Consider the following 27,813-nt stretch of genomic DNA (forward strand, 5'->3'; position numbering starts at 1 on the left):
ATAATTGAATGTTGCATTGGGCACTGTGATAGTTTTTTTTAGACTATCGAAATAGGCTACTGGGGTAGGGGAAAGTGCATATGCCTACCACTTTTATAATTACTTTAGTGAACCTTGCTTTCATCATCTCCTTTTCTTAGCCATTGAGCATTAGCAGTTAGGTGGGCTGTGTTGTTGTTTCAACCACTGTATTTCATCTGTGTCCACCTTTCTTGGTGAGAAAGTTATTTGTAAGACTGCGTTGCAAACCCTTTATAAATTATGATTTGCGACTCTTTTCCGACATGGGAGTATCCCGGAAATAGCTAAGACATTGGAGGCGGGGCTGTTCGCATTGCTTCCTCTGTTTCCTTGCACTGCACGGGAAAGATTGTGCAGTTCAGGCGAGCAAAAAAAATGTACCAAAGGCCGTTTTCAACATAGAGTAGCTAGCCACTGCAAAAATTTAGTTGCTAGCGTCCCTAGCTGGCGAACTAAATACAGAGACATCGCCAAGATCAAGTTACCAAAGACGAGAATACTATTTTGTTGTCCATAGTTCACCCCTCGCGCGCACACACACATCAACACGGCATTGATGGTAATGCATGCAAGGAAACAACCGAGACTCAGCGATGGGTAAACGACAATACATTTGACTGCCACTCCTCATTGACGGCTCCACCACTCATTTAAAACAATGCTGCCAACTAGCATGTCTAGCTATTTACAGCTTATTTACAGCTAACTCGATTCTCGCTAGCTAGCTACTTGTAGCATATTTTGCAGCGCGAGCAGAGACGGCATCAACATTTTAGATGCGTGCCCTATAACTTGGCTAACTTTATTTTCTTATATTTCAGGTGCAACGACCGAAGGGATTCCCAACCCTATCAGGTAAATGGTGAATACAGGCTAATTAGCTAGCTGCCTGGTTAGCAAGTAGGTTATCTAGCTAACTTAGTTAGCTACTATAACTGGTTAAAATAGCAACCTAACTAACGTTAGCTAACTTAACTCGTAAGCTAGGCAGGCCTCAGCCTGGCTTTGCAACTCCCAAGCCATGGCTCAGTTTTGTGCAGTATTACGTTACTAAAGGTACGTTGGCCTACATCTAACATTAGCTATTTACACTAGCGAACTACGTTAATTTGTTTAGAAACAACTGATGGTTAACTAGCCAGCTAACTTAACGAACTGCTGTTTTCCCGTGACGTAGCGAGCCAACGCTAACCATGTTTACCTTTACGAGAGAGCTTGAAATTGCAGGCCTTGATACCCAGCAGGATAACGAATGTATCATTACCATATCGTAGATAACTAACTAAATAGCCAATTTGCTAGCTAGTGTAGCTGGGTAATTATCTTCTGATCGGTAACGTTATCTGGCTAACGTTAGTAAGAGCTAACTATAGCTAGGTCTTTATCAATAAAACATCACAAGGTGGAGAGCGCTGAAACCATTGACAACTACATTACGTTTTCAAGGGATTGTTAAATAAATAACTATTTATAACTATTAACTATTTGGTTGTAATAACCCTTTGAAGAGCGTAGTCAGAAATACACATTTCTGATTATTTCATACACATAATTTGCGCCCATTTAGCGCGAATCCAAGTTATACAGCAAGTAACCGCATGTTTTAAACGATCAGCAAATATCAATTGATCATGTACTTTTAGATATACGTGAGGGTAGCCTCGCGATATCTCATATTGGCCACCATTAATTTGATATATGTGAACGATAGCTACCTGACAAGCCTTTGCGCTTTGCCTGTCAAGCAGCAGAAGGGCGCATTTGCCGATGTAGGCCCTACTGTTGGCTGATAATGTTTATTATGCAAGCTACGGGTAGAAACGTACATTTGGCTAAACAGTGTGGTGAGTAGACCTAGTAACGTGAGTGTACTTTTTTCTCTCTCCAACCAACGTTACCAATGTTACCTAGCGAAGTTAGATAACGTTATCCCATTTTCAACATTGCTTTAAAGAGTGTTTAATCACAATTGCTGACAGACATGATGGACTACATCAAATTGGCTAGCTAATCACATATCACGTCAATATGTCTAGTTTAACAAGCTAACTTTGAGGGGATAAACAAGATGGTGATATCCAAATACTGTTTGATCTATGGTGGTGATGACAGTAGTCCTACTGACAACTTTTTACAAGGATGAGGAGTTGCAGATGTCAAACTCTTTACAAAATTCCAATCGCTGATGAAGCACGCGAAATGACACGTCGGTTGTTTAGCTAGCGACGTGACAAATGGATAGGCTACACTCACGTATTTGAAAATATATTATGCATTGATGTTTAGCTACTGACAATTTAAAAAAAGCATTGTTACTTGCAATATAACTCTAAATGTGGAAATGTGTAGTGCTGACTATGCTCTTCAAGAGGTTATATTAAAACCGTAGCTGTCAACGAACCCCCCCCCCCCCCCCCCAACAGCCAAATCGAACGCTCTTCATGTTGTGGCGTTTTATTGATAACGACCTATACCGAAAGTTAGCTAGCCAACTACATAGCTTGCTAGTCTGAATACTGCACAAGGATTAACCCACCGTAAGATGCTTTATTAAAGTGCAACAATTACAGAACCGTAATGACAAATGCAGGCAAAAATAATTGGGTTAAGGTTAGGGAATAAAAATAAAAAAACATTAGAAATGGTTGTGCATACATAGGCAGGAATGAGAATTACAGCACAATGTCAAGAGTGGGAAATAGGCCTACAGTATAATGTCAGGTGTTTATCAAACAGAAGAGGTGGCTTTCTATTGATATGTTGACTAACACAAGTCTATTTGTATTGCAGACTCACAAATCCCAGCCAAAGAGTCAATCTACTACCACCCTTCACGGTCACGATAAAATGCGAGATGGGTTATCAGATCCTACACCGCCCTACAAAATGCTCCGGCGCTCCGATGAAAGTCCGGTCAATAAGTACAGCGACGGGCACAGCAAAACAAAAACATTTCACACACTCCGAGGCAAAGATGGTGGTAAGCCCAAAGAGAACCGAGCTACACACAAATGCAGATGTTTCCCTTCTCTGTATGCTTGTCAACAGTACTGTGTGCACAGAGAAGCTTGCATGTTTGTTCAGCCAAATGAGCGCTTAACCTGGTCCTAGGTATGTTTGTGCTGTTTAGCCAATTCCTGTGGTCTTCGTTATGCCAAGCAAACTTTTGGAGTTGGCTTTATCTGGGACTAGGCTAGCGAGATCCTACATCAAGTTAAAATAATCTGTTATCTTGTTCTGCTGCTTAAAATATATATACACTGTTGATTGGGCTATTAAAATCACTTGGACTTCTTCTGCACACGTCACCTGCTCAAAACATGCATAGATAGTCGCGTACAACAAGACATTGACCACTGGAAATATTTAAATCACTGAAGTCTAAATCACTGAAGGCCCAATTCCTGACGGAAGACATACACACACAACTGTTGGTCAAGTCTATATACACAGACATCAATGCAATATTAATATAAGAAGTTATGCAGCTGGTGTTCCACAAGTGCTAGTATATGGTAGCCTGGGTACCAGTTTATAGCTAGTTAACTTGTTACTGTCTTGCCAAATGAGCAAGCGCTGTAGAATGCTAAAACTGACATGCACCTAGGCGATATTAGTATTCTCTTGTGCACTAAAGTATACATTTTCGACATACAGTTCCCGGGTACTTCATAAAATGAATAGCCACTGTAAATTCCATGTTACTGCACAAATATTTTGTTCAATGGATGATGGGTAGCCTCACTTGTCATGTCTGTCATTGTTAATTCTGTTTTATTTCTCATAAGTGTTCTCATGTTGTTTATTTTATAGGTACCAGCTGCTCTCCGCAAGAGAATGTGCACAACCACAGCTCCCACTCAAATCAAAGCAAGGCGTCAGACACAGTAAGACTTCTTTCTTCTTGAACAAATTATTTCTGAAAGTAGGCATTCACCAGGCTATGGCTATAATAATACATCATGGGCCCCTGAGCCACAGGACAAACTCATATACAAGTCATAAGCAAGTTCTATAGATGCGCTAATGAGAGCATCTTCACTGGCTGCATCAGCATTTCGTATGGCAACTGCTTGGCATCTGACAGCAAGGCTCTACAGAGGATAGTGCGGCCGGCCCAGTACATCACTGGGGCCAAGCACCCTGCCACCCAGGACCTCTATACCAGGCGGTGTCAGAGGAAGGCCCTAAAAATTGTCAGACTCTAGCCACCCAAGTCATAGAGTTATCTGCTACTGCACGGCAAGCGATACCAGTGCACCAAATCTGAAACCAACAGGACCCTGAACAGCTACCCCCCAAGCCATAACACTGCTAAATATTTAACCAAAAAACTACCTGGGCTATCTGCATTGACGCCTCCCCCTTTTTGCACTACAACTCTTTTGACTCGACATCAAATCAAATTTTATTGGTCACATACACATGGTTAGCAGATGTTAATGCGAGTGTATTAAAATGCTTGTGCTTCTAGTTCCTACAGTGCAGTAATGTCTAACAAGTAATCTAACAATTTCACAACAGATACCTTATACACACAAGTGTAAAGAGATTAATACGACTATGTACATATAACTATATGGATGAGCGATGGCCATGAGGCATAGGCAAGATGCAGTAGATGGTATATAGTAGAGTATATACATATGAGATGAGTAATGTAAGGAATGTAGACATAAAGTGGCATTGTTTGATGTGGCTAGTGATACATTTATTACATCAATTATTAAAGTGGCTAGAGATTTGAGTCTGTATCTTGGTAGCAGCCACTCAATGTTAGTGATGGCAGTTTAACAGTCGGCTGGCCTTGAGATAGAAGCTGTTTTTCAGTCTCTAGGTCCCAGTTTTGATGCACCTGAACTGAACTCGCTGTCTGGATGATAGTGGGGTGAACAGGCAGTGGCTCGGGTGGTTGTTGTCCTTGATGATCTTTTTGCCCTTCCTGTGACATTGGGTGATGTAGGTGTCCTGGAGGGCAGGTAGTTTGCCCCCGGTGATGTGTTGTGCAGACCACACTACCCTCTGGAGAGCCTTACAGTTGTGGGCGGAGCAGTTGCTGTACCAGGCGGTGATACAGCCCGACAGGATGCTCTCGATTGTGTGTCTGTAAGAGTTTGAGTGTTTTTGGTGACAAGCCAAATTTCTTCAGTCTCCTGAGGTTGAAGAGGTGCTATTGCGCCGCCTTCACCACACTGTCTGTGTGGGTGGACCAATTTAGTTTGTCCGTGATGTGTACGCCGAGGAACTTAACTTTCCACATTTTCCACTGCTGTCCCGTCAATGTGGATAGGGTGCTCCCTCTGCTGTTTCCTGAAATCCACGATCATCTCCTTTTGTTGAAGTTGACTGTGAGGTTATTTTACTTACACCACACTCCGGGCCCCAGTGGGGTGGCTATTCTGTTTCTTACCCTCGCTGCCTTGGGGCGTCCCGTCAATGTCCAGGACCCAGTTGCACAGGGCGGGGTCGAGACCCAATGTCTCGAGCTTAGTGGCGAGTTTGGAGGTAATATGGTGTTAAATGCTGAGCTACTGCTTATTATCTATCCTGTTGCCTATTAATTTTTCCCCTTCCAGTATGCACATCGACTCGGTACTGGTACCCCATGGATATAGACAGGTTATCGTAACTCATTGTGTATTTATTCCTTGTTATCATTCTAGTTTTTTCTCTCTCTGCATTGTTGGGAAGGGCCCACATTATAAGAATGTGTTCTTAACTGACTTGCCTGGTTAAATAAAGGTTAAAAAAGGGGGGGGGGGCATATGTAGGCATTTCACTGTTAGTCTACACCTGTTTACAAAGTCACAAATAAAATTTGATTTGACGTAGACATTTTGAATGTTAGTCCAGTTTCGTTTGACAAATGACCTCAATTGGCTATGTCCAGAACACAGAGACAATTGAGGTCAAATCAAATCAAATTTTATTTGTCACATACACATGGTTAGCAGATGTTAATGCGAGTGTAGCGAAATGCTTGTGCTTCTAGTTCCGACAATGCAGTGATAACCAACAAGTAATCTAACTAACAATTCCAAAACTACTGTCTTATACACAGTGTAAGTGGATAAAGAATATGTACATAAGGATATATGAATGAGTGATGGTACAGGGCAGCATACAGTAGATGGTATCGAGTACAGTATATACATATGAGATGAGTATGTAGACAAAGTAAACAAAGTGGCATAGTTAAAGTGGCTAGTGATATATTTACATCATTTCCCATCAATTCCCATTATTAAATTGGCTGGAGTTGGGTCAGTGTCAATGACAGTGTGTTGGCAGCAGCCACTCAATGTTAGTGGTGGCTGTTTAACAGTCTGATGGCCTTGAGATAGAAGCTGTTTTTCAGTCTCTCGGTCCCAGCTTTGATGCACCTGTACTGACCTCGCCTTCTGGATGATAGCGGGGTGAACAGGCAGTGGCTCGGGTGGTTGATGTCCTTGATGATCTTTATGGCCTTCCTGTAACATCGGGTGTTGTAGGTGTCCTGGAGGGCAGGTAGTTTGCCCCCGGTGATGCGTTGTGCAGACCTCACTACCCTCTGGAGAGCCTTACGGTTGAGGGCGGAGCAGTTGCCGTACCAGGCGGTGATACAGCCCACCAGGATGCTCTCGATTGTGCATCTGTAGAAGTTTGTGAGTGCTTTTGGTGACAAGCCAAATTTCTTCAGCCTCCTGAGGTTGAAGAGGCGCTGCTGCGAGGTCATTTGTCACATGAAATTGGACTACACATTCAAATGTCTATGTAAAATCAAATCAAATCAATGAGATTTTGGTTGGTTGTTCTCTGGTGTTCATCTCCATCAAGATGTTGATGGTGATGATAATCAGTCTTTCATACATGCATACATGCATACATACATACATTTACCATACAGCATACATACATACATACATACATACATACATACATACATACATACATACATACATACATACATACATACATACATACATACATACATACATACATACATACATACATACATACATACATACATACATACATACATACATACATACATACATACATACATACATACATACATACACTTCTGCAGAGAAACAATGGGGGTACATTTACTTTTGCATCGAGATATCAGCCCCTCGAACCGAAGGGTTAGCTCCGCATGCATTTCAAGTCTTTCAACACTGTCAAGAAAACACCTGTAAATGACCTAAATGAATGCCTCGGAGCCTGGCCCACTAGCCGAGTATTACTGCTAGCCTTGTTGAGTATGTTCTCTGTGTAGACAGGAAAGGCAGTGTAACGGGGATAAGCAGAGTTTCAGCATAAGGCATACACCCCGACAAACACATTTGACAGAGGCAGACTAGCCTAAATAGTGTGCAGGTTTAGGTAACTTGCTCTTTTTTTTCCCACCTTTATTTAACCAGGTAGGCAAGTTGAGAACAAGTTCTCATTTACAATTGCGACCTGGCCAAGATAAAGCAAAGCAGTTCGACAGATACAACGACACAGAGTTACACATGGAGTAAAACAAACATACAGTCAATAATACAGTATAAACAAGTCTATATACAATGTGAGCAAATGAGGTGAGAAGGGAGTTAAAGGCAAAAAAGGCCATGGTGGCAAAGTAAATACAATATAGCAAGTAAAACACTGGAATGGTAGTTTTGCAATGGAAGAATGTGCAAAGTAGACATAAAAATAATGGGGTGCAAAGGAGCAAAATAAATAAATAAATTAAATACAGTTGGGAAAGAGGTAGTTGTTTGGGCTAAATTATAGGTGGGCTATGTACAGGTGCAGTAATCTGTAAAATGCTCTGACAGTTGGTGCTTAAAGCTAGTGAGGGAGATAAGTGTTTCCAGGACTCTTAACAACAGTGCAAAGTCTAGGCCTATATGCTCATATCCTGTATTTATTTATTGTATTTACTTGATGCCTTCTAACATTGCTTTTTGTATGTTGTAAAAGAAAAATGTATTGACCATTCTCCAAATTAGACTAAAATGTGTTTTCCAGATAAACCACATTGTTTCTTACATTTGAATCGGTTAGGCCCAATACTTTAAGCAAGGATCCCCACACAGGATTTTACACGTGAATCTGATCACTAGCCACCAGCCTTTCCCCTGATTTTCCATGTAGTGCTGATCACATCCCCAAATGTAGGCCTACTTGATCTTAAAGCTAGAATCCTTAGTTGGTGATACTGCCATGTCCGTTTGGGATATTACAACAACAATGAAGTTACTGCAAACAATGAACACTGATTTTACATTTACATTACATTTACATTTAAGTAATTTAGCAGACGCTCTTATCCAGAGCGACTTACAAATAGGTGCATTAACCTTATGACATCCAGTGGAACAGCCACTTTACAATAGTGCATCTAAATATTTTAAGGGGGGGGGGGGTGAGAAGGATTACTTTATCCTATCCTAGGTATTCCTTAAAGAGGTGGGGTTTCAGGTGTCTCCGGAAGGTGGTGATTGACTCCGCTGTCCTGGCGTCGTGAGGGAGTTTATTCCACCATTGGGGAGCCAGAGCAGCGAACAGTTTTGACTGGGCTGAGCGGGAACTGTACTTCCTCAGTGGTAGGGAGGCGAGCAGGCCAGAGGTGGATGAACGCAGTGCCCTTATTTGGGTGTAGGGCCTGATCAGAGCCTGGAGGTACTGAGGTGCCGTTCCCCTCACAGCTCCGTAGGCAAGCACCATGGTCTTGTAGCGGATGCGAGCTTCAACTGGAAGCCAGTGGAGAGAGCGGAGGAGCGGGGTGACGTGAGAGAACTTGGGAAGGTTGAACACTAGACGGGCTGCGGCGTTCTGGATGAGTTGTAGGGGTTTAATGGCACAGGCAGGGAGCCCAGCCAACAGCGAGTTGCAGTAATCCAGACGGGAGATGACAAGTGCCTGGATTAGGACCTGCGCCGCTTCCTGTGTGAGGCAGGGTCGTACTCTGCGGATGTTGTAGAGCATGAACCTACAGGAACGGGCCACCGCCTTGATGTTAGTTGAGAACGACAGGGTGTTGTCCAGGATCACGCCAAGGTTCTTAGCGCTCTGGGAGGAGGACAATTTTATTTATTAAATTTTATTCCATTGCATGAACGTTAGATCTTTACTGCAAAAAAAAAAAACCTTCCCACTGCCTGACACCCCTCTCAGTTTCATCAACAAAATAAAAACAATTGGAAAAGTGCTAGGGAGTACAGTAGTGCTGTTTCCCCACATGCGGATTCGAACTTTGTTTGCACTCTGCAAAACCTACCCTAGAGTGTTAGTTAACCTATTTGTCGTGCCTTCTTCCCTCAGCCTCATGAGCCTGCAGACGACTGGTCCGAGCACATCAGCTCCTCTGGCAAGAAGTACTACTACAACTGCAGGACTGAGGTCTCTCAATGGGAGAAGCCCAAAGACTGGCTGGAGAGGTAAGGCCTTGAATCATGGAAAAAGTGTCACTCCTAAGCGCCATACTCTTCTCCTCAACTCTTCCATTTCTACCCTAAAACTCAATACAGAATCCATAGCCGCGTGGCTGCCGTAGTCCGACTGCCCATTCTAACATATTTATGAGCCTAATTTCATTGATTGAATTATTGTAGGGCCCTATAACATCCCTGATGCTGAAAACACAGATGGAATCTCTGAATCCAGACATTAAAACAGAATTCAACAATATCAAATGTGCCCAACATTTTCACAAGACAATAATCAAAATGCATCAGTTATTAGTATTTTCTTTCAACCTTCTGTAGAGCAACGTGGGAATTCCCCTGTATTTGTGCGTGCATATGTCAACTTTGTGTATGCCTAGCCGTTAGTGATGATGCTAATGAGAACGGTCAACGATGGAAAGGCTTTCTCAAAACCCTTTTCAATTAAATTTTCACTACAAAGTATCCTATGCCTACCTGGCAGAATGATATCATGATTATTGTAATCAATCCAGTGGCAATTTGTTTCGCAAACTATGCAATCACATGTGTGCTACAGAAACACAGAAACACCGCTAACCTAAGTCTCTGCAAACTTTATCTAAAGGGTTTTTCCAGATCTCAAAAGTGGTCTCCTGATGTGGTTTAAGCATTGTTGTGGACTTGGATTTTGTTTTTCTATTAAAGTGATTTTGGGAGTGAAAACCTGAAAACAGGCAACGAATAAAACTGAGTTTTTGGGCCCTACTATATATAGCATGCTAAAATGTCCCAAAACGGAGATTGGTAGATTACACATTCTGACAGAAGTCTGAACATGAAATTAGATTCCCAATCTGTATTCAACCAGCAATTACACTCTGCTTAGTTTAACTTAAACCTGACAGTGACCTTGCGTTTGTGTTTCATTGTGTCCAGAGAGCAGAGGCAGAAAGATCCATCTAAGAGGGAGTCCAACACTTTCCCCAAAGACCGGGACTACAGACGAGAGTCTGTCGACACAGCCACCACAAGTGAGTATAAAAACTACAGAGGTAGAGCGTATGGGAGGTGTAGTCTAGGTTTCAGATGCAGCAGTAACATCTGGATTTTGACTTGCCTGCCTATTTAAAGAGTACCATTTTTGTTGTGATATTATGACTATACTTGTATATGAAATCATCTACAGTCTTACAATATGGCCAATGTGTCAATAGTGAGAAGTGACTTATTTTCCATGTGTCCTCTCCTTCCTCTGCACTGATCTGAAAAGACTTGACAACTCTATGCATTATGGGAATTTTCAATGTGTGAAAAACGTTGAGGTGGAAAGGAAGTCACTATGAACTATAGAGGTGCATCCTATGTGTCAAGCCAGTGTCCGCAGCCCTAAATTGTTGTTCTTTTTGCCCCACAGAGAGCACTTCAGGGGACAAGTCCTCCAACTCTGCACCTTCTCAGTCCTCTTCCTCCACCATTCCGGGCCTGAACCAAGCCTCTGGCTCTAACCCCACCCCTTCATCTTCCTCCTCCACGGTCCCGGTGTCCCCCTCTGTCCAAACCCAGGCCTCGGGCCTGCTCCAAGACCCCGCCCTTCTGCGGCAGCTCCTCCCAGCGCTGCAAGCCACTCTGCAGATGAACAACGGCAGCATGGACATGGCCAAGATCAATGAGGGTGAGTTGGCCAATTCCACATTTCTCCTGCTTGATCTTTAGCGTACCTGAGTTCAAATGGCTCACCGGTTGAAATAGGCTTAATTGGCACGAGCCCCAAGTCGCAAAATAGGACTTTGGGCTCAAAGGGCAAATCTGAGTCATGTTTTCTATGTAAATGTTCATGGAGCATAAGTATTGTAAAAAATGGGAGTCACACACACACACACACACACACACACACACACACACACACACACACACACACACACACACACACACCGCTGTACTGAAATGTGAAACACACATTTGGATTTTCTGATGTCTGGAGTTATTATATGACCACAAAACCAACGTGGATTTGATCTTCAGTCTGATCCCATTTGGTTTCTAGTTTCTCTTACTCCGACCAGATATTGAATCTGCTTAATTCACGATATAGGGAGTAGCTTAGCGAAGGGTTGGTGGGTTCTATTGTTGTGGATGAGTGATCCTGAGAAAAGGGATTCTTTCCTACCAACTGGGTGGTAAATGTAAAATCATCAAATTAAACCACCCATTCAATGACAGTTTTGTATAGCCTATCATGTCTGCTCACCTCCTTTTCACTGTGTCACTCAACAACCCCTCTCCTCTCTTGCTCTTTGTTAATGTATGTGTATGGGACCCATCTGTGTATGTGTTACATACATGCATACATACACAAGTTTGTTGCCTGTTTGCGTGTGTGTACGTATCTGTATTTTTCTCATTGTCCTGTGTTTTTCCCTCCTCCAGTCCTCACGGCTGCTGTCACCCAAGCTTCCTTGCAGTCTATGCTTCATAAACTCCTCACTGCTGGACCGTCTGCTTTCAACATCACTTCTCTGCTTTCCCAAGCTGCTCAACAATCCTCCAACCAAGGTATGACCGCTCTTACGTCACCTTTCTGGTGATCTTTTTGATGCCTTTCTTTTTTGTTAGCTAGACTGGTTTTACAGATTTTTCAGTGTCTTGTGGTTGGTAAATAGAGCTGTGCTTACATTGCACTCTGACATGTTATTCAGAAAGAAATACATTGTATGCATTTTCCTATTAAATGTTTTCATGGAAGCTGTTATTGTTAACTAACATTTCCAGTTACAGATTTTATCTCTCAAGAAGGTGTATGGGCGTCCTTCAGTTCAGGGCAACTTCTGATTTGGTTTTCTGTTGAATAATCTAGAAAATGTTGCTATTGGCGTATTTAACCAGGGTAGTCCTCAAAGCAACAATAGCCACTGAGTTTCACAAAGTTTTGGATGCATAAGAAAAATAAAACCTTTAAAATGATGGTCCTTATAGGCATATTTATAATTTATATACTGAACAAATATATAAACGCAACATGTAAAGTGTTGGTCTCATCTTTCATGATCAGAAATAAAATATCCTACAAATTGAGTGGGCACCCCTGCCCACTCATGTGAAGTCCATAGCTTTTATTGAAATTATTTCCTTATATGAACTGTAAAATCTTTGAAATTGTTGCGTTTATATTTTTGTTCCGTATAGTAATAACCTTTGTATGTGAGATTAAGGTTGCTATCATTAAAAATATTTCCTCCTTTGTCCTATTCCCCTCCTGGACATGAACCAATAGCGGCCCAGCAGGCGGGTCAGTCACCCATATCGCTAATGTCGGACACCTCCTCACCCCGCTCATATGTGTCACCCAGGAATGGCACGCCCCAGACCAACCTCCATAACCAGAAACCCCCACTCAGCATGCCTCCTGCCTCCTCCCAACCAAAGGTCAGCACCTCCGTGGAAACTCTAAACTTATCAAATAATATTATGATTGGGGGTGTATTGGTTTTTTTTCCGTTTTTTTTTTCTCCATTTCAACCCTGTGATCTGTTTCTTTCTCCCCATGTCACCATTCTTTTATCTCCATTCACCTCTGCTCTCTTCTCTCCTTCCCTGTTTCTTGCTCTCCTTCCCTGTTTCTTGAAAATTGTTTCCTTGTCTTACACACTCCCTTTTTAATGGCTTACTCTCTCCATCCCTCCCTCTCCCCTCTCTGCCTCTGTAGGTTACCCCAGTGAAACCAGGACCAGTTTCTCAACAGGCTTCAGCAGAGAAACATCCAGAGGACCCCCGAACTCTCCGACAGCGGAGGTAGTTTGAAATGGAGAGGCACTTGTGTATATCTGGAAGGATTGAATGTATGACAGTGCTTTTGTAGTAGCCACCTATCCAAACCTTTCCAATCAACACAAGTGTGTAGGTGGTAGACTGGAGGTTGTTTCTGGATGGAGCCTTACTCTCCTTATAACGACTCTGCTTTCTCTCTTGTCCAGCAGTCAGGGGAGTCCGCCATCAGGACCTAACGGCAACGCCACCGGCGGCCATTCGGTTCTCAATGTCGCCTCAGCCCAGTCCAGCACTCCCGGCTCCTTCACTCCCTCGCTGGCCTCTCACTTTGATGAGAACCTCATCAGGCACGTTCAGAACTGGCCCGCCGAGCACATCGAGAAGCAGGTAGGAGCTCCACTGTTAAGTGCGATAACGGGATGATCAACATATGAGAACACCGGGTTAGTAGTTTGTATGTTAATATCTGTCAACTGTATGACTACGATTTTAATGGGTTCAATATTCATCATGAAAATAATACCATACTGTGTGGATATAACGGGAATACACAGAAGGTCATGTTAGTTGTTAAATTAAGATTTGTGATAGCAATTTAGTAGTCATGCATTGATGTTAGTAGGATATATGCATGTCATTGAGTTGTGTATATATTATTACGTAACGGCAATTTTAAATAGCACTACCATACAATCACATTTCGTACCTACAGTTGAAGTCGGAAGTTTACATACACTTTAAGGTGGAGTCATTAACTAGTTTTTCAACCACTCCACAAATGTCTTGTTAAGACACTATAGTTTTGGCAAGTTGGTTAGGACGTCTACTTTGTGCATGACATAAGTAATTTTCCCAAAAATAGTTTACAGACAGATTATTTAATAATTCACTATCACAATTCCAGTGGATCAGAAGTTTACATACACTAAGTTGACTGCCTTTAGACAGCTTGGAAAATTCCAGAAAATGATGTCATGGCTTTAGAAGCTTCTGATAGGCTAATTGACATCATTTGAGTCAATTGGCGGTGTACCTGTGGATGTATTTCAAGGGCTACCTTTGAACTCCGTGCCTCTTTGCTTGACATCATGGGAAAATCAAAGAAATCAGCCAAGACCTCAGAAAAATTGTAGACTACCACAAGTCTGGTTCATCCTTGGGAGCAATTTCCAAATGCCTGAAGGTACCACATTCCTCTGTACAAACAATAGTACGCAAGTATAAACACCATGGGACCACACAGCTGTCATTCCGCTCAGGAAGGAGACTCGTTCTGTCTCCTAGAGATGAATGTACTTTGGTGTGTAAAGTGCATATCAATCCCAGAACAACAGCAAACGAAGATGTTGTGAAGATGCTGGAGGAAACGGGTGCAAAAGTATCTATATCCACAGTGATAACCTGAAAGGCCACTCAGCAAGGAAGAAGCCACTGCTCCAAAACCGCCATTAAAAAAAAAAGAATACCGTTTGCCAAAATATATGACTGCATATGGGACAAAGATCTTACTTTTTTGGAGAAATGCCCTCTGGTCTGATGAAACAAAAATAGAACTGTTTGGCCATATGTTTGGAGGCTATCAAGCCAAAGAACACCATCCCAACTGTGAAGCACTGGTGTGGCAGCATCATGTTGTGAGGGTGCTTTTCTGCAGGAGGAATTGGTGCACTTCACAAAATAGATGGCTTCATGAGGTAGGAAAATTATGTGGATATATTGAAGCAACATCTCAAGACATCAGTCAGGAAGTTGGTCACAAATGGGTCTTCCAAATGGACAATGACCCCAAGCATACTTCCAAAGTTGTGGCAAAATGGCTTAAGGATAACAAAGTGGCCATCACAAAGCCCTGACCTCAATCCCATAGAAAATTTGTGGGCAGAACTGAAAAAGCGTGTGTGAAGAGGGAGGCATACACAAACCTGCCTCAGTTGCACCAGCTCTGCCAGGAAGAATGGGCCAAAATTCACCCACCTTATTCTGGGAAGCTTGTTTAAGGTTACCCAAAACATTTGACCTAAGTTAAACAATTTAAAGGCAATGCTACCAAATACTAATTGATTGTATGTAAACTTCTGACCCACTGGGAATGTGATGAAAGAAATAAAAGCTCAAGTAAATCACTCTCTCTACTAATATTCTGACATTTCACATTCTTAAAATAAAGTGGTGATCCTAACTGACCTAAACAGGGAATTTTTACTGGGATTAAATGTCAGGAATTGTGAAACTGAGTTTAAATGTATTTAGCTAAGGTGTATGTAAACTTCCGACTTCAACTGTAGATGGCAGTAGCTATACTCAGGTAATTTCCTATTTGGAGTTGATTGAATACAAAATAGCCAAACTCTCGCTTTTCAATGATGAACCATTTCAGTTATACTTGCTCATGGAGACCTGATGGATAGAAAAGGGACGTTATAGTATATACACTGCTCAAAAAAAGGGGAAGACTTAAACAACACAATGTAACTCCAAGTCAATCACACTTCTGTGAAATCAAACTGTCCACTGAGGAAGCAACACTGATTGACAATAAATGTCACATGCTGTTGTGCAAATGGAATAGACAACTGGTGGAAATTATAGGCAATTAGCAAGACACCCCCAATAAAGGAGTGGTTCTGCAGGTGATAACCACAGACCACTTCTCAGTTCCTATGCTTCCTGGCTGATTTTTTTTTGGTCACTTTTGAATGCTGGCGGTGCTTTCACTCTAGTGGTAGCATGAGACGGAGTCAACAACCCACACAAGTGGCTCAGGTAGTGCAGCTCATCCAGGATGGCACATCAATGTGAGCTGTGGCAAGAAGGTTTGCTGTGTCAGTCAGCGTAGTGTCCAGAGCATGGAAGCGCTACCAGGAGACAGGCCAGTACATCAGGAGACGTGGAGGAAGCCGTAGGAGGGCAACAACCCAGCAGCAGGACCGCTACCTCCACCTTTGTGCAAGGAGGAGGAGTAGGAGCACTGCCAGAGCCCTGCAAAAATGACCTCCAGCAGGCCACAAATGTGGATGTCTGCTCAAACGGTCAGAAACAGGCTCCATGAGGGTGGTATGAGGGCCCGACATCCACAGGTGGGGGTTGTGCTTATACAGCCCAACACCGTGCAGGACGTTTGGCATTTGCCAGAGAACACCAAGATTGGCAAATTAGCCACTGGCGGCCTGTGCTCTTCACAGATGAAAGCAGGTTCATACTGAGCACATGTGACAGTCAGAGTCTGGAGACATTTACATTACATTTAAGTCATTTAGCAGACGCTCTTATCCAGAGCGACTTACAAATTGGTGCATTCACCTTATGACATCCAGTGGAACAACCACTTTACAATAGTGCATCTAAATATTTTAAGGGGGGAGGGGGGGGTGAGAAGGATTACTTTATCCTATCCTAGGTATTCCTTAAAGAGGTGGGGTTTCAGGTGTCTCCGGAAGGTGGTGATTGACTCCGCTGTCCTGGCGTCGTGAGGGAGTTTGTTCCACCATTGGGGAGCCAGAGCAGCGAACAGTTTTGACTGAGCTGAGCGGGAACTGTACTTCCTCAGTGGTAGGGAGGTGAGCAGGCCAGAGGTGGATGAACGCAGTGCCCTTGTTTGGGTGTAGGGCCTGATCAGAGCCTGGAGGTACTGAGGTGCCGTTCCCCTCACAGCTCCGTAGGCAAGCACCATGGTCTTGTAGCGGATGCGAGCTTCAACTGGAAGCCAGTGGAGAGAGCGGAGGAGCGGGGTGACGTGAGAGAACTTGGGTAGGTTGAACACCAGATGGGCTGCGGCGTTCTGGATGAGTTGTAGGGGTTTAATGGCACAGGCAGGGAGCCCAGCCAACAGCGAGTTGCAGTAATCCAGACGGGAGATGACAAGTGCCTGGATTAGGACCTGCGCCGCTTCCTGTGTGAGGCAGGGTCGTACTCTGCGAATGTTGTAGAGCATGAACCTACAGGAACGCGCCACCGCCTTGATGTTAGTTGAGAACGACAGGGTGTTGTCCAGGATCACGCCAAGGTTCTTAGCCCTCTGGGAGGAGGACACAATGGAGTTGTCAACCGTGATGGCGAGATCATGGAACAGGCAGTCCTTCCCCGGGAGGAAGAGCAGCTCCATCTTGCCGAGGTTCAGCTTGAGGTGGTGATCCGTCATCCACACTGATATGTCTGCCAGACATGCAGAGATGCGATTCGCCACCTGGTCATCAGAAGGGGAAAGGAGAAGATTAATTGTGTGTCGTCTGCATAGCAATGATAGGAGAGACCATGTGAGGTTATGACAGAGCCAAGTGACTTGGTGTATAGCGAGAATAGGAGAGGGCCTAGAACAGAGCCCTGGGGGACACCAGTGGTGAGAGCGCGTGGTGAGGAGACAGATTCTCGCCACGCCACCTGGTAGGAGCGACCTGTCAGGTAGGACGCAATCCAAGCGTGGGCCGCGCCGGAGATGCCCAACTCGGAGAGGGTGGAGAGGAGGATCTGATGGTTCACAGTATCGAAGGCAGCCGATAGGTCTAGAAGGATGAGAGCAGAGGAGAGAGAGTTAGCTTTAGCGGTGCGGAGCGCCTCCGTGATACAGAGAAGAGCAGTCTCAGTTGAATGACTAGTCTTGAAACCTGACTGATTTGGATCAAGAAGGTCATTCTGAGAGAGATAGCGGGAGAGCTGACCAAGGACGGCACGTTCAAGAGTTTTGGAGAGAAAAGAAAGGGATACTGGTCTGTAGTTGTTGACATCGGAGGGATCGAGTGTAGGTTTTTTCAGAAGGGGTGCAACTCTCGCTCTCTTGAAGACGGAAGGGACGTAGCCAGCGGTCAGGGATAAGTTGATGAGCGAGGTGAGGTAAGGGAGAAGGTCTCCGGAAATGGTCTGGAGAAGAGAGGAGGGGATAGGGTCGAGCGGGCAGGTTGTTGGGCGGCCGGCCGTCACAAGACGCGAGATTTCATCTGGAGAGAGAGGGGAGAAAGAGGTCAGAGCACAGGGTAGGGCAGTGTGAGCAGAACCAGCGGTGTTGTTTGACTTAGCAAACGAGGATCGGATGTCGTCGATCTTCTTTTCAAAATGGTTGACGAAGTCATCTGCAGAGAGGGAGGAGGGGGGGGGGGTTCAGGAGGGAGGAGAATGTGGCAAAGAGCTTCCTAGGGTTAGAGGCAGATGCTTGGAATTTAGAGTGGTAGAAAGTGGCTTTAGCAGCAGAGACAGAGGAGGAAAATGTAGAGAGGAGGGAGTGAAAGGATGCCAGGTCCGCAGGGAGGCGAGTTTTCCTCCATTTCCGCTCGCCGTGCTCACGAGACGCCGTGGAGAACGTTCTGCTGCCTGCAACATCATCCAGCATGACCGGTTTGGCGGTGGGTCAGTCATGGTGTGGGGAGGCATTTCTTTGGGGGGCCGCACAGTCCCTCATATGCTCGCCAGAGGTAGCCTGACTGCCATTGGGTACCGAGATGAGATCCTCAGACCCCTTTTGAGACCATATGCTGGTGGTGTGGCCCTGGGTTCCTCCTAATGCAAGACAATGCTAGACCTCATGTGGCTGGAGTGTGTCAGCAGTTCCTGCAAGAGGAAGGCATTGACGCTATGGACTGGCCTGCCCGTTCCCCAGACCTGAATCCAATTGAGCACATCTGGGACATCATGTCTCGCTCCATCCACCAACAGACTGTCCAGGAGTTGGCGAATGCTTTAGTCCAGGTCTGGGAGGAGATCCCTCAGGAGACCATCCACCACCTCATCAGGAGCATGCCCAGGCATTGTAGGGAGGTCATACAGGCATGTGGAGGCCACACACACTACTGAGCCTCATTTTTACTTGTTTTAAGGACATTACATCAAAGTTGGATCAGCCTGTAGTGTGGTTTTCCACTTTAATTTTGTGTGACTCCAAATCTAGACCTCCATGGGTTGATGAATTTGATTTCCATTGATAATTTTTGTGATTTTGTTGTCAGCACATTCAACTATGTAAAGAAAAAAGTATTTAATAAGAATATTTCATTCAGATCTAGGATGTGTTATTTTAGTGTTCCCTTTATTTTTTTGAGCAGTGTATTTAGCCATCACTTCAACTACAAAGAGCTGAACAACCATAAAATGCTGGGGCTGGCTAGTCAGAAGCAGCAGATAAGCTGCCTGCCTTAGGGTACTCGGACAAGGGTTCACTTGCTTTCACTTCTTTTGCACACATTGATAGCAGGTTATGGAACCAATAGGCAGGCCTATGACCCTATACATAGTGAGTGTAGGCTTTTCGGTAGTCTGACTAACCGGTACTGAAACACATTTCTGATTGGGGATTTCCTTCTGAAGAAGCTTATTTTTTACTTTCTGATATTTGCTCTCCATGCTAAAGGTTCATTTGTGTTTTGGTGCACTCTCTCAACCAGCTCCGCCTTTCTCTTTCAGGCAGCACGGTTACGGGAAGATGCCCACAACATGGGCAGTCTCTACATGTCTGAGATCTGCACTGAACTCAAAAACCTCAGATCATTAGTCAGAGTGTGTGAGATCCAGGCCACGCTGAGGGAACAGAGGTGAGAACAGGACAAGCGAGCACACATCATAATTGTCTTGTGTAGTGATTGTGTCTATATGTCACATGATAAATTGCTTATTTTCTTAAAACTGTCCTTATCTTTCTCCCAGAATACTGTTCCTTAGACAGCAGAGCAAAGAACTGGACAAGCTAAAGAACCAGAACTCTTACATGGTCTGAGAACCTGTGTGGGAGACGAAGTACGGTGAACTGCTTAAGACTGCAGTCGAAGCCCTCAACGAGGTCCTCTGTGCCCTGGTCTGAACACTTCTGAAACGTCATGAACCAAAGGGCAAATGAGGAATACGGAAAAGAGTCTGGGCCTGTTGAAGACATCATGGGCCAAGCAATGAAGCATACCATTGCCGAAGCCCCTGAAAGTGTAGATTTTATTAGGCGTCCAAGATTTAAATTTTCCATGAAATTGCAGGCTGAAAGAATACGAAGCCTAGTTGAGCATTTCATGGACATGCAAACCGGTCGATTCTGAGGAACCTACAGGTCATAACTTTTCCTTACCTGAGAAACAGCTGCCGCCTTTTGGAATCGTGGACTGTTTGTTGCACTGGAGAAACTGAGAATATCTGGCTTTTCCTCTGGAATAGCCTGTTTTGGTTGGGAATGCATACATTATGCATAATGCATTAACTGAAGTTTCTAGCGTGAACTCAGATTGGCTTGAGATGTATGAATCAACTGATTCATGAACACGTCTAAAGCATAGACTTGAAGGAGTGCAAAGAAGATTCTTGAATGAGCCAACTTTGATTCCTTCCAGACTCATATAGTTAGGAATCATGAATTTAGCAGTCCCAGGATCATGGGTTCATTATTAGCGGAGTACTTTTTTTAATGTGATCTGACAAAGATGCATAGCTGCTTGATGGAAGTTGTCTGTCTGTCCATGCTCTCTCCCCACTTTCCTGCTGAATGGAAATAGTCTGTACACTTCCTAACTTCCCACCCCAACATGACTATGACCCCCTCTAACGTTGGGCCAGGTGACTTCTCAGAACATGCTGCCCCATGGAGTAACCTTCCGGTAACCTCCCAGTCCATATCACTAAACCCTCAACAGAATCCTACAATAAAGGGCAACGTTCTCATCCTCCACACCCTCTGAATATCCTCCTACGCGCACCTGCATCTATACCCACATTTGATCTGTACTTGATTATTTTCCCAGTTTCTCCTGAACTTTGATGTTTTGTAAGCTTGTCTGTTTTGTCTAGCTTCAGTCTGCAGAATAATTCATTCCTTATCATGTGCAGTTTCTTAAGAAATTGTGAAAGGGTCTTTAGTTTTATGTGGTTATGTAAACCTAAATTATTGCACATTATTCATTTTGTCCTTGTGAACAAGATGGGATCATTTTTTTCATGGGACTCACCTTTGTCTTGACTATACTAGCTAAGCCAGTACAGCAGTAGTTAAATGGATTCCGTAGTTAACGTTTGCAACATTTCGTTTTACCGAAGTTAAACTTTTTTAGGCCTCACTAAATAAAGTAACTATTTTACAATGAAACGTTCACATGACAATGCTGTCTCACTCTTCCACATCCACAAACTTAGCTTCGCCTTCCTTCTCCTAAGACCCCTCTGATCGATCAGTGGCATGCTGAAATTGGGAAGGCACCGGCCAAAGCGTTGGTCTGTAGAACAGGAGTGACGTACACACTTATCAGATAATGGGGGACCAGAGGTTTTTTGTGAGGATGGGGCGAAAATAGCTTTGTATATTATTTCTTTAAAAGTATATTGGAATAAAATAAATTATTCTACCACAAATCTCTTGATATTCTCATTTTATTTATCACCATTATACTGATGTTTGCAAGAAGGCATATGCATTATTCCAGAGTGGTTCAAAACAAAATGGTATCTTGCCTCCAACTGCAAAACCTGCCAAAGATAAAAGAAACCAATCCTTTAAACCCTCCATGACAAAGCAGAATCTTTCTTCTTTCTGTATGTTGTAAACATGCTCGTCATTTGATGATTGCTGCATGAATTCAGAAATGTTGGTCGTACTTAACCTGCAAACCTAAAAGTACAGATATAATGCTCAGTTGCTCCCGTCATGCGTCACTAGATGGCAATATACAGCTGGAAATGGCAATGATCATTCTGTTCTGTGGCTCGTCTTTTACATTTGTCTCCTCGATTCCCTTGTAGGCATTTAATTAACATTTAGCATATTTCTCAACAATGGTTACTGAATACTTTCCTGTCATTACCTCTCTTACACTGCTGATTGCTATCTGTTCATGCTGTCGGATCTCAAGTTTTGCATTGTGATATTCCTCTGAATTTTGATGGGTGGTTTTAATCTAGGTTGAAGATATCTTCAACCTATGTTTCAATCAGGAAATATGAATCCAATCAGTGGACCAGTGTGAATCAGTGGAGCCACATGCATGAATAGTGGCCCTTATTATTGATTTGATGGTGTCTAAAGCAAATGAATCAGAGATTATGGTATGGAGCTATTTTTAGAGCACCATGATTTGAAGGTTGAGGTATAAAATACATATTTACATTTCTGTCTCTCATCGTCATAATTTTGTTCAAGAGCCTTAGCAACATTAGGAAGTGAGTCGTAACATTGAACAGGAGATTGGAAAATTAATACCTACCCATGGGGCCTTCATAGGCAGGTGTTATGGCCAGCATTCTGTCATTGACTTGGTCTTTTTTTTCTTCTCAACCAATAAGTGTCTTAACTAGCAAACCAACACGTGTGCTACGATCATGCCGATCATGTAAACACTTATTGTATCAAGTCCCTGAACAAGGCACTTGTGTGCTGAGGAATTGCTAGAGTAGACATCTATTGGTACTATTGACAGTACTCATGTGGCCCTGACTACTCTCTTGTGGTTCCCTGACCATTTCAGTGGCCAAGAGCAGCACGATACAATTTCATTACTATTTAGTCTTAGCAATATAGACCCTCCAGAATGAAGAGCTTAGTTATAATTGGTTCATGAGCAAGTGACGCAATGTACATGGAGGTCACCCATTGGCTCTGGAGGTGGGTTCCGTGAGTCACATCTAGAAGCCACTGCTCACATTACAACAATTCGCACTGATCTCCAGTTTTTATTTAAGCCTCAATGTTGGCATAGAGACAAGCACAGTGAAACTTCTTTCAGTAGGTTTTTACTAGAATACAGATTTATTCAGTTTGGGGATTGCATCCCACCACATGTAACTTTATCCAATGATAAAGATAAAAGCCCTAGTCATCAAACCATAAGTAGGCTATACTACTGACAAACCCTAACTGACTGTTTGGCTAAATGGGAGCCAGTAAATGTCCAAAGGGGGCCTGCCTGCCACACTCCTGAAGTGTTTTGGACCCATTTGTTCAAACCTACCCACGCCCCTATCGTAGCAGCAAAGCAAAACTCACTTGCTTATCTTGTTTACAAACCACTGCTATGTGAAATGGCTATCTGACAAAGAAAGCATATCTGATGACATTTTACATTTGCTATAACACATTTTATTATTTCACAGACACTGCCCAAATATGTGACACTGCCATAAAGCCATCCAGGCAATAAGCTTTTTGTTAATGCACAACTTATTATATTGAATACTAAATGTCTCTAATGCTAGAATCCACCTAACAATTGAAATGGAACATGTTATAGATCATAGAACTAACACATTTGGTGCACTCTTTTAAAACATACTAATTTAAGAAGTGACTTATTACCCCTCCCCCCACAGTCCCCAGTCAGAGGGCAATGTATGCATATAGAGCAGTCAGGAAAAATTCACGACAGCCCACCCAGCTCGAAATATCACCCTTCAGGTCCTGCACAACCTCAGTGTCTACTAACTCCAACAGAGCGACGTCTCCTTTCCACCAACTCTCCCATGTCAGGATACAAAAGAAACCCGGAGAAGGTGGAGTCGTTGGTGTTGTCAGCATACACCCCCCCAAAATCCTCATCTCCGTAGATCTGCAGCCAAACCTCATCCCCAGACTGCAGCCTCAGTATGAGGGCCCCCGAGGCCTGGTCCACGTTGCCCTCGTGGTACTGGTCGTAGGTGAACATGACGGGCTTGTCGTTCTTGAACAGGCTCACCCGAGCATCTTTGGTGTAGACTGTGAGGTGGTATGTGAAGAAGTAGACCCCGGGGAGGAGGCAATGGAACTTTCCACTCACGTCATTGTAGTGGTGCTGCTCGTTGTGGAAGAATTTATTGAAACGGATGGGCACGTTGGTGGCGGGGACGGGATCTGTCAGGCCCACACTGAAGGAGGAATGATACAACAGGGCGCTCTCGCCCTGTGCCCCCTTCAGACCGGGATTGCCCGGGAAACCGCGAGGTCCCGGAGCGCCGTTGTCGCCGTTTTCGCCAGGCTCTCCCTTCTCACCTTGTTCACCTGTACACACAAAGACATCACCAGAGTCGGGGAGAACTTAGAGGCCTGTACTGGTGTTCGTTGACTGTGCTTAGATTTACTGTGAACTTTGGATGATGTAGCAACAGCAAAGAACAGTTGGTCTTCTTACCTGTATCTCCTTTCTCACCTCGAGGGCCGTCGTGCCCATCTCTACCGTCTCTCCCTAGGTGCCCACTGTGCCCTGGAGTGCCTGGCACTCCTACCATCCACATGGCACAAGGCTGCCGGTCGTCAGTCATGCCGGCTTCTGTCCCAGGACCCTCAGGCTCTTCCACCTCCACCGCCGCCTCTTCATTGTCTGCAGCTGCCTCTTCATCTTCTACAGCTGCATCCTTGGCTGGTTCCTCTGCCTCTTCTCTATCTTCCTCCTGAGCCACGCTAAAGCTCCCAGCCAGCAGCAGGCCCAGTAGCAGCAGGCTCCACATTAGTTTCATGGCACTTTTTATATAACCCCTCCACCTGTATAACCTTTGACACTGATGGAACAATAAACACACATCAGTATCACACAGGTTAGTGCTATCAAGGCTGTATCACAACCGCCCATGATTGGGAGTCCCATAGGGAGGCACACAATTGGTCCAGCGTCGTCCGGGTTTGGCCGGTGTACACCGTCATTGTAAATAAGAATTTGTTCATAACCGACTTGCCTAGTTAAATAAAGCAAGTGTTCTCTCACTTTGGGTCAAGGCCCCATGCCCAAGGCATGCAATGTCTCTGAGAGTGAGGGTTTGTAAAATGGATATTGGATAAGGAGATACTTCTGACAAGTTCTACCTTTTAGTATTTAGTTAAAACTGCATGACATATTGAGGTCACTTGGTGGTGAGTCCATCTGCAAAGTGCTTGCTTTGAGCAAAGGACATGTAATAGTGTTGAAGAAGCTTTACTGGATCTTTTTTTGGCAATATTACTGTAATCTGACCCATATTTGACCTCTGACCATTTTTTGACTGGCATTATAATGACAACATGGAATACTTCTAAGGCATGGTAAGACCCCAAAACTTTTTTATGCCTGCTACATGTACGCTAGAAAAAACGTATTTTGGGGGTCTGGACATGTGCTAAATGCTGTGAAACATATAATTCCAGAGCGCCCGGCAGCTATTGATTGTAAGGCACACGCTGTACAGCCATGACTGGTTTTGTGCTAGGTACTTAACGTCTAAATGAAAGACGCTATTGCAGTTAAGAGGCGAATGAACAAATAGCTATACATATAATGCTCTTGGCGGCCAAAATCATTGCCATCTACCAGCAAAGATACAATACAACTTCAAAGAAAATACCTCAAAAGTTGTATGAAATAGGATTCAATTACAAAATAGGTTCATATCAATTTGGATCCAAAATGTTTACAGGGAATAGGTAAACAGTGTTCCCCTGGACAGTTGACCCCCTCTCCCTAGCGATAACATCACATGCTTTGCCAATACCTGTAAATCTGCCACAAAGGTCAGAGGTTACAGTCCCTTACCTTGTCTATGTTTTTCCCCCTCGGAGAGGCGAGTGTTCAGTGGCGTCCCCTAAGAAAACCACCCTCACTCAGTGGCTGCAGTGTGTCACAGTCCAGTTGTCCTGTGGCCAGTGTCCTTGGGGGACATGTGTAACTTATTACTGATTGCCTGTCACACTATATTTATCTCTGTCCTACTTTATTTATGGGCCTGCTGATCCAAAAGGGCAGTGGGGATTAGTGTGCCCCCTCCTTCCCTCCCCCTAACCATGGCTGTCCACTCTGACTTAGAGAGGGGGGGGGGGCTTAAGGTGACCAATTTCTCTCCAGAAACAGCATAATCTCTTTTTTTTACCTGGTGAAACCTTTGAGCAATGACGGCTAATGTTTTTTTGCCGTTCCAAATATATGTGGCACAAAACTCCCTGACGTGAATCATCTCGTTTCCAAGACAACCGATCCACAAAGCTATCTTTACTTGTTTGCCTTGTCATGTAGACATTGTCAGACACACTTAACACATTTGTGGTGGAAATTTTCATCTGAAAACATTTTTATCATTGTCCACTATCAACTGGACATATTAACGCCAGTTATTTGAAAAACCTGAAAGGTCAGTTTATTTATTCTCTGTGACATCAGTGTATTAGTAACTGTAAACAGATTGTTTGGGCTTTATAATAATGTGGATACAAATCTCAAATGTACAACAGTCATGAGGACCTGAGATTACTCAGTCATCTGATTCACACCTGGAAGAAGAAGCCTCAACAAATACAAGTTAGAGAAATGTTACTTTGTCCCTTACAGCCACCGTATCAGATACACTCCCCTATAAATGTATTTGAACAGTGAAGCTAAAACTTTTAATGTGGCTCTATAATTTGTGCAGAATGTCACCTTTTATTTGAGGTTATTCCCATATCTGTTTTAACATTTAGAAATGAATGCACTGAGTCTAGTCCCCCCATAGAGTGCCACGGTATGAATCATAATGCCCATAAAACCTAGCGGTCAAACAAGGAAATTTTTGCAATCGTGTTTCCACCATTCATTTTTCCCATAGAGGATTTTAAAAACACTTAAAATAAGGGCTGTGTTATGTTGGGACGTGGTGGGACGTTTTGATAACCGTGTAAATCTCTCTAGGACAGGGTCACTTTTATCAATATATTCGCTTGTATTTACCCCTCCAAAATGAAATGCTAATTCGTTTCTAATTTGAAGTGTTTCTAAAATTCACAATGGGGAAAAATGAATGATGGAAAAACGATTGGAACCATTTCCTTGTTTGTCCACTAGGTTTTATGGGAATTATGACACCACCACTGTGGTGCTCTATTTGAAGGTGCCTTAAGTATTTGGACAAATTCACTTGGTGTATTACATTTAGTCAACTATTTTCTGCCATGTTCCTACAGTAACAAGCAATATCTACATCAAGCTTGTAACTCTACAAACTTGTTGGATGCATTTGCAGTTTGTTTTGGTTGTGTTTCGGATGTGCCCAATATAAATAAACGCTAAATAACGTATGGTGTCATTTTGGAGTCCCCTTTATTGTAAATAAGAATGTAATATGTTTCTAAACACTTATACATTAATGTGGATGCTACTATGGTTACGGATAAACATGAATGGATTGTTAATAATGAGTGAGAAATTTACAGATGCACAAAGAACATGCTAACCTCTCACCACTACAAATAACACTAGAGGATGGCATTTCTTGGGGGGGTATGATATTTATGCGTCTAACTTTCTCACTCATCATTATTCCCGATTAATTCAGGACTATCTGAAACATTTAAATTCTTATTTACAATAAAAGTCACTTCAAAATGACACAATACATTGACACACTACATTATTTACCATTCACCTTGTGTACTGTTGCCTTATAAAACATTTGGGGCTCTATTTTTGGCTGGCGCTAAGGAGGCGCAGGTGTGAAACGGAAGTTAGTTTGCAATTTCGTAATATAAAAACTGACACACTGGTATTTTCCAGCCCTTAACGCCAGGTTAGGCAATTTACCTGTATCATCAGCTCACTTGCGCTAAGGTAATGGCATGGTTTTTGAGAGTGGAAGCACAGCCTATCCTGCCATGACGCACAGTGCCCATGGAAGAGAGATGTGCCTTCTATGCCATTGAATCTCATATTTAGAAATGTATTGGTCACCCCCATTACGTTTAATTTGATTAAAAACCAAACATAGCCTA

At 43.5% G+C, this 27,813-nt stretch overlaps 3 protein-coding genes across 5 annotated transcripts in view; 1 reads left to right on the forward strand and 2 right to left on the reverse strand.

Annotated features, from left to right (window-relative positions):
* LOC124009644 (MAGUK p55 subfamily member 7-like) overlaps positions 1–1,311 on the reverse strand; it is a 55,228-nt gene extending 53,917 nt beyond the window's left edge. Inside the window, exon 1 of the mRNA XM_046321649.1 lies at positions 1,223–1,311. Within this exon, the coding sequence (XP_046177605.1) occupies positions 1,223–1,288 (66 nt within the window). The 5' untranslated portion in view covers positions 1,289–1,311. The remainder of the gene's footprint in view (positions 1–1,222) is intronic.
* Positions 310–21,494, forward strand: LOC124009645 (WW domain-containing adapter protein with coiled-coil-like). Of its 3 annotated transcripts, none has more exons than XM_046321651.1 (13): positions 310–618; positions 843–876; positions 2,812–3,001; positions 3,835–3,908; positions 9,319–9,434; positions 10,359–10,453; positions 10,837–11,094; positions 11,850–11,975; positions 12,694–12,845; positions 13,126–13,211; positions 13,397–13,574; positions 19,575–19,702; positions 19,815–21,494. In XM_046321651.1, exons 1-13 carry the CDS (start codon positions 578–580, stop codon positions 19,882–19,884), a joined length of 1,548 nt encoding a protein of 515 aa, XP_046177607.1. In that variant the 5' UTR covers positions 310–577; the 3' UTR covers positions 19,885–21,494. The 3 variants fall into 3 exon arrangements, with proteins under 3 accessions (XP_046177607.1, XP_046177606.1, XP_046177609.1); XM_046321650.1 differs by having other exon boundaries at positions 311–618; positions 13,394–13,574; XM_046321653.1 differs by having other exon boundaries at positions 311–580; positions 13,394–13,574.
* A 1,367-nt stretch (positions 21,495–22,861) lies between these two features.
* On the reverse strand, positions 22,862–25,746 carry LOC124009929 (adiponectin-like). The gene is made up of 3 exons (XM_046322182.1): positions 25,610–25,746; positions 24,239–24,605; positions 22,862–24,108 (listed from the first exon to the last, which is right to left on the reverse strand). The coding sequence occupies exons 2-3, from the start codon at positions 24,561–24,563 to the stop codon at positions 23,543–23,545; spliced, it is 891 nt and encodes a 296-aa protein (XP_046178138.1). The 5' UTR covers positions 24,564–24,605; positions 25,610–25,746; the 3' UTR covers positions 22,862–23,542.
* Between the last annotated feature and the right edge of the window lie 2,067 nt (positions 25,747–27,813).

This window comes from Oncorhynchus gorbuscha, linkage group LG22, assembly GCF_021184085.1.
Source record: "Oncorhynchus gorbuscha isolate QuinsamMale2020 ecotype Even-year linkage group LG22, OgorEven_v1.0, whole genome shotgun sequence".
NCBI lineage: Eukaryota > Metazoa > Chordata > Actinopteri > Salmoniformes > Salmonidae > Oncorhynchus > Oncorhynchus gorbuscha.

Bases quoted from the DNA above. Each gene is read 5' to 3' on its own strand.
- LOC124009645 (XM_046321650.1), top strand. From the start codon at position 578: ATGGTAATGCATGCAAGGAAACAACCGAGACTCAGCGATGG. The intron at 10,454-10,836 runs GTGAGTATAAAA...TTTGCCCCACAG, and splicing joins TGTCGACACAGCCACCACAA to AGAGCACTTCAGGGGACAAG. The intron at 13,575-19,574 runs GTAGGAGCTCCA...TTTCTCTTTCAG, and splicing joins CCGAGCACATCGAGAAGCAG to GCAGCACGGTTACGGGAAGA.
- LOC124009929 (XM_046322182.1), bottom strand. From the start codon at position 24,563: ATGAAACTAATGTGGAGCCTGCTGCTACTGGGCCTGCTGCTGGCTGGG. The intron at 24,109-24,238 runs GTAAGAAGACCA...TTGTGTGTACAG, and splicing joins AGGTGAGAAAGGAGATACAG to GTGAACAAGGTGAGAAGGGA.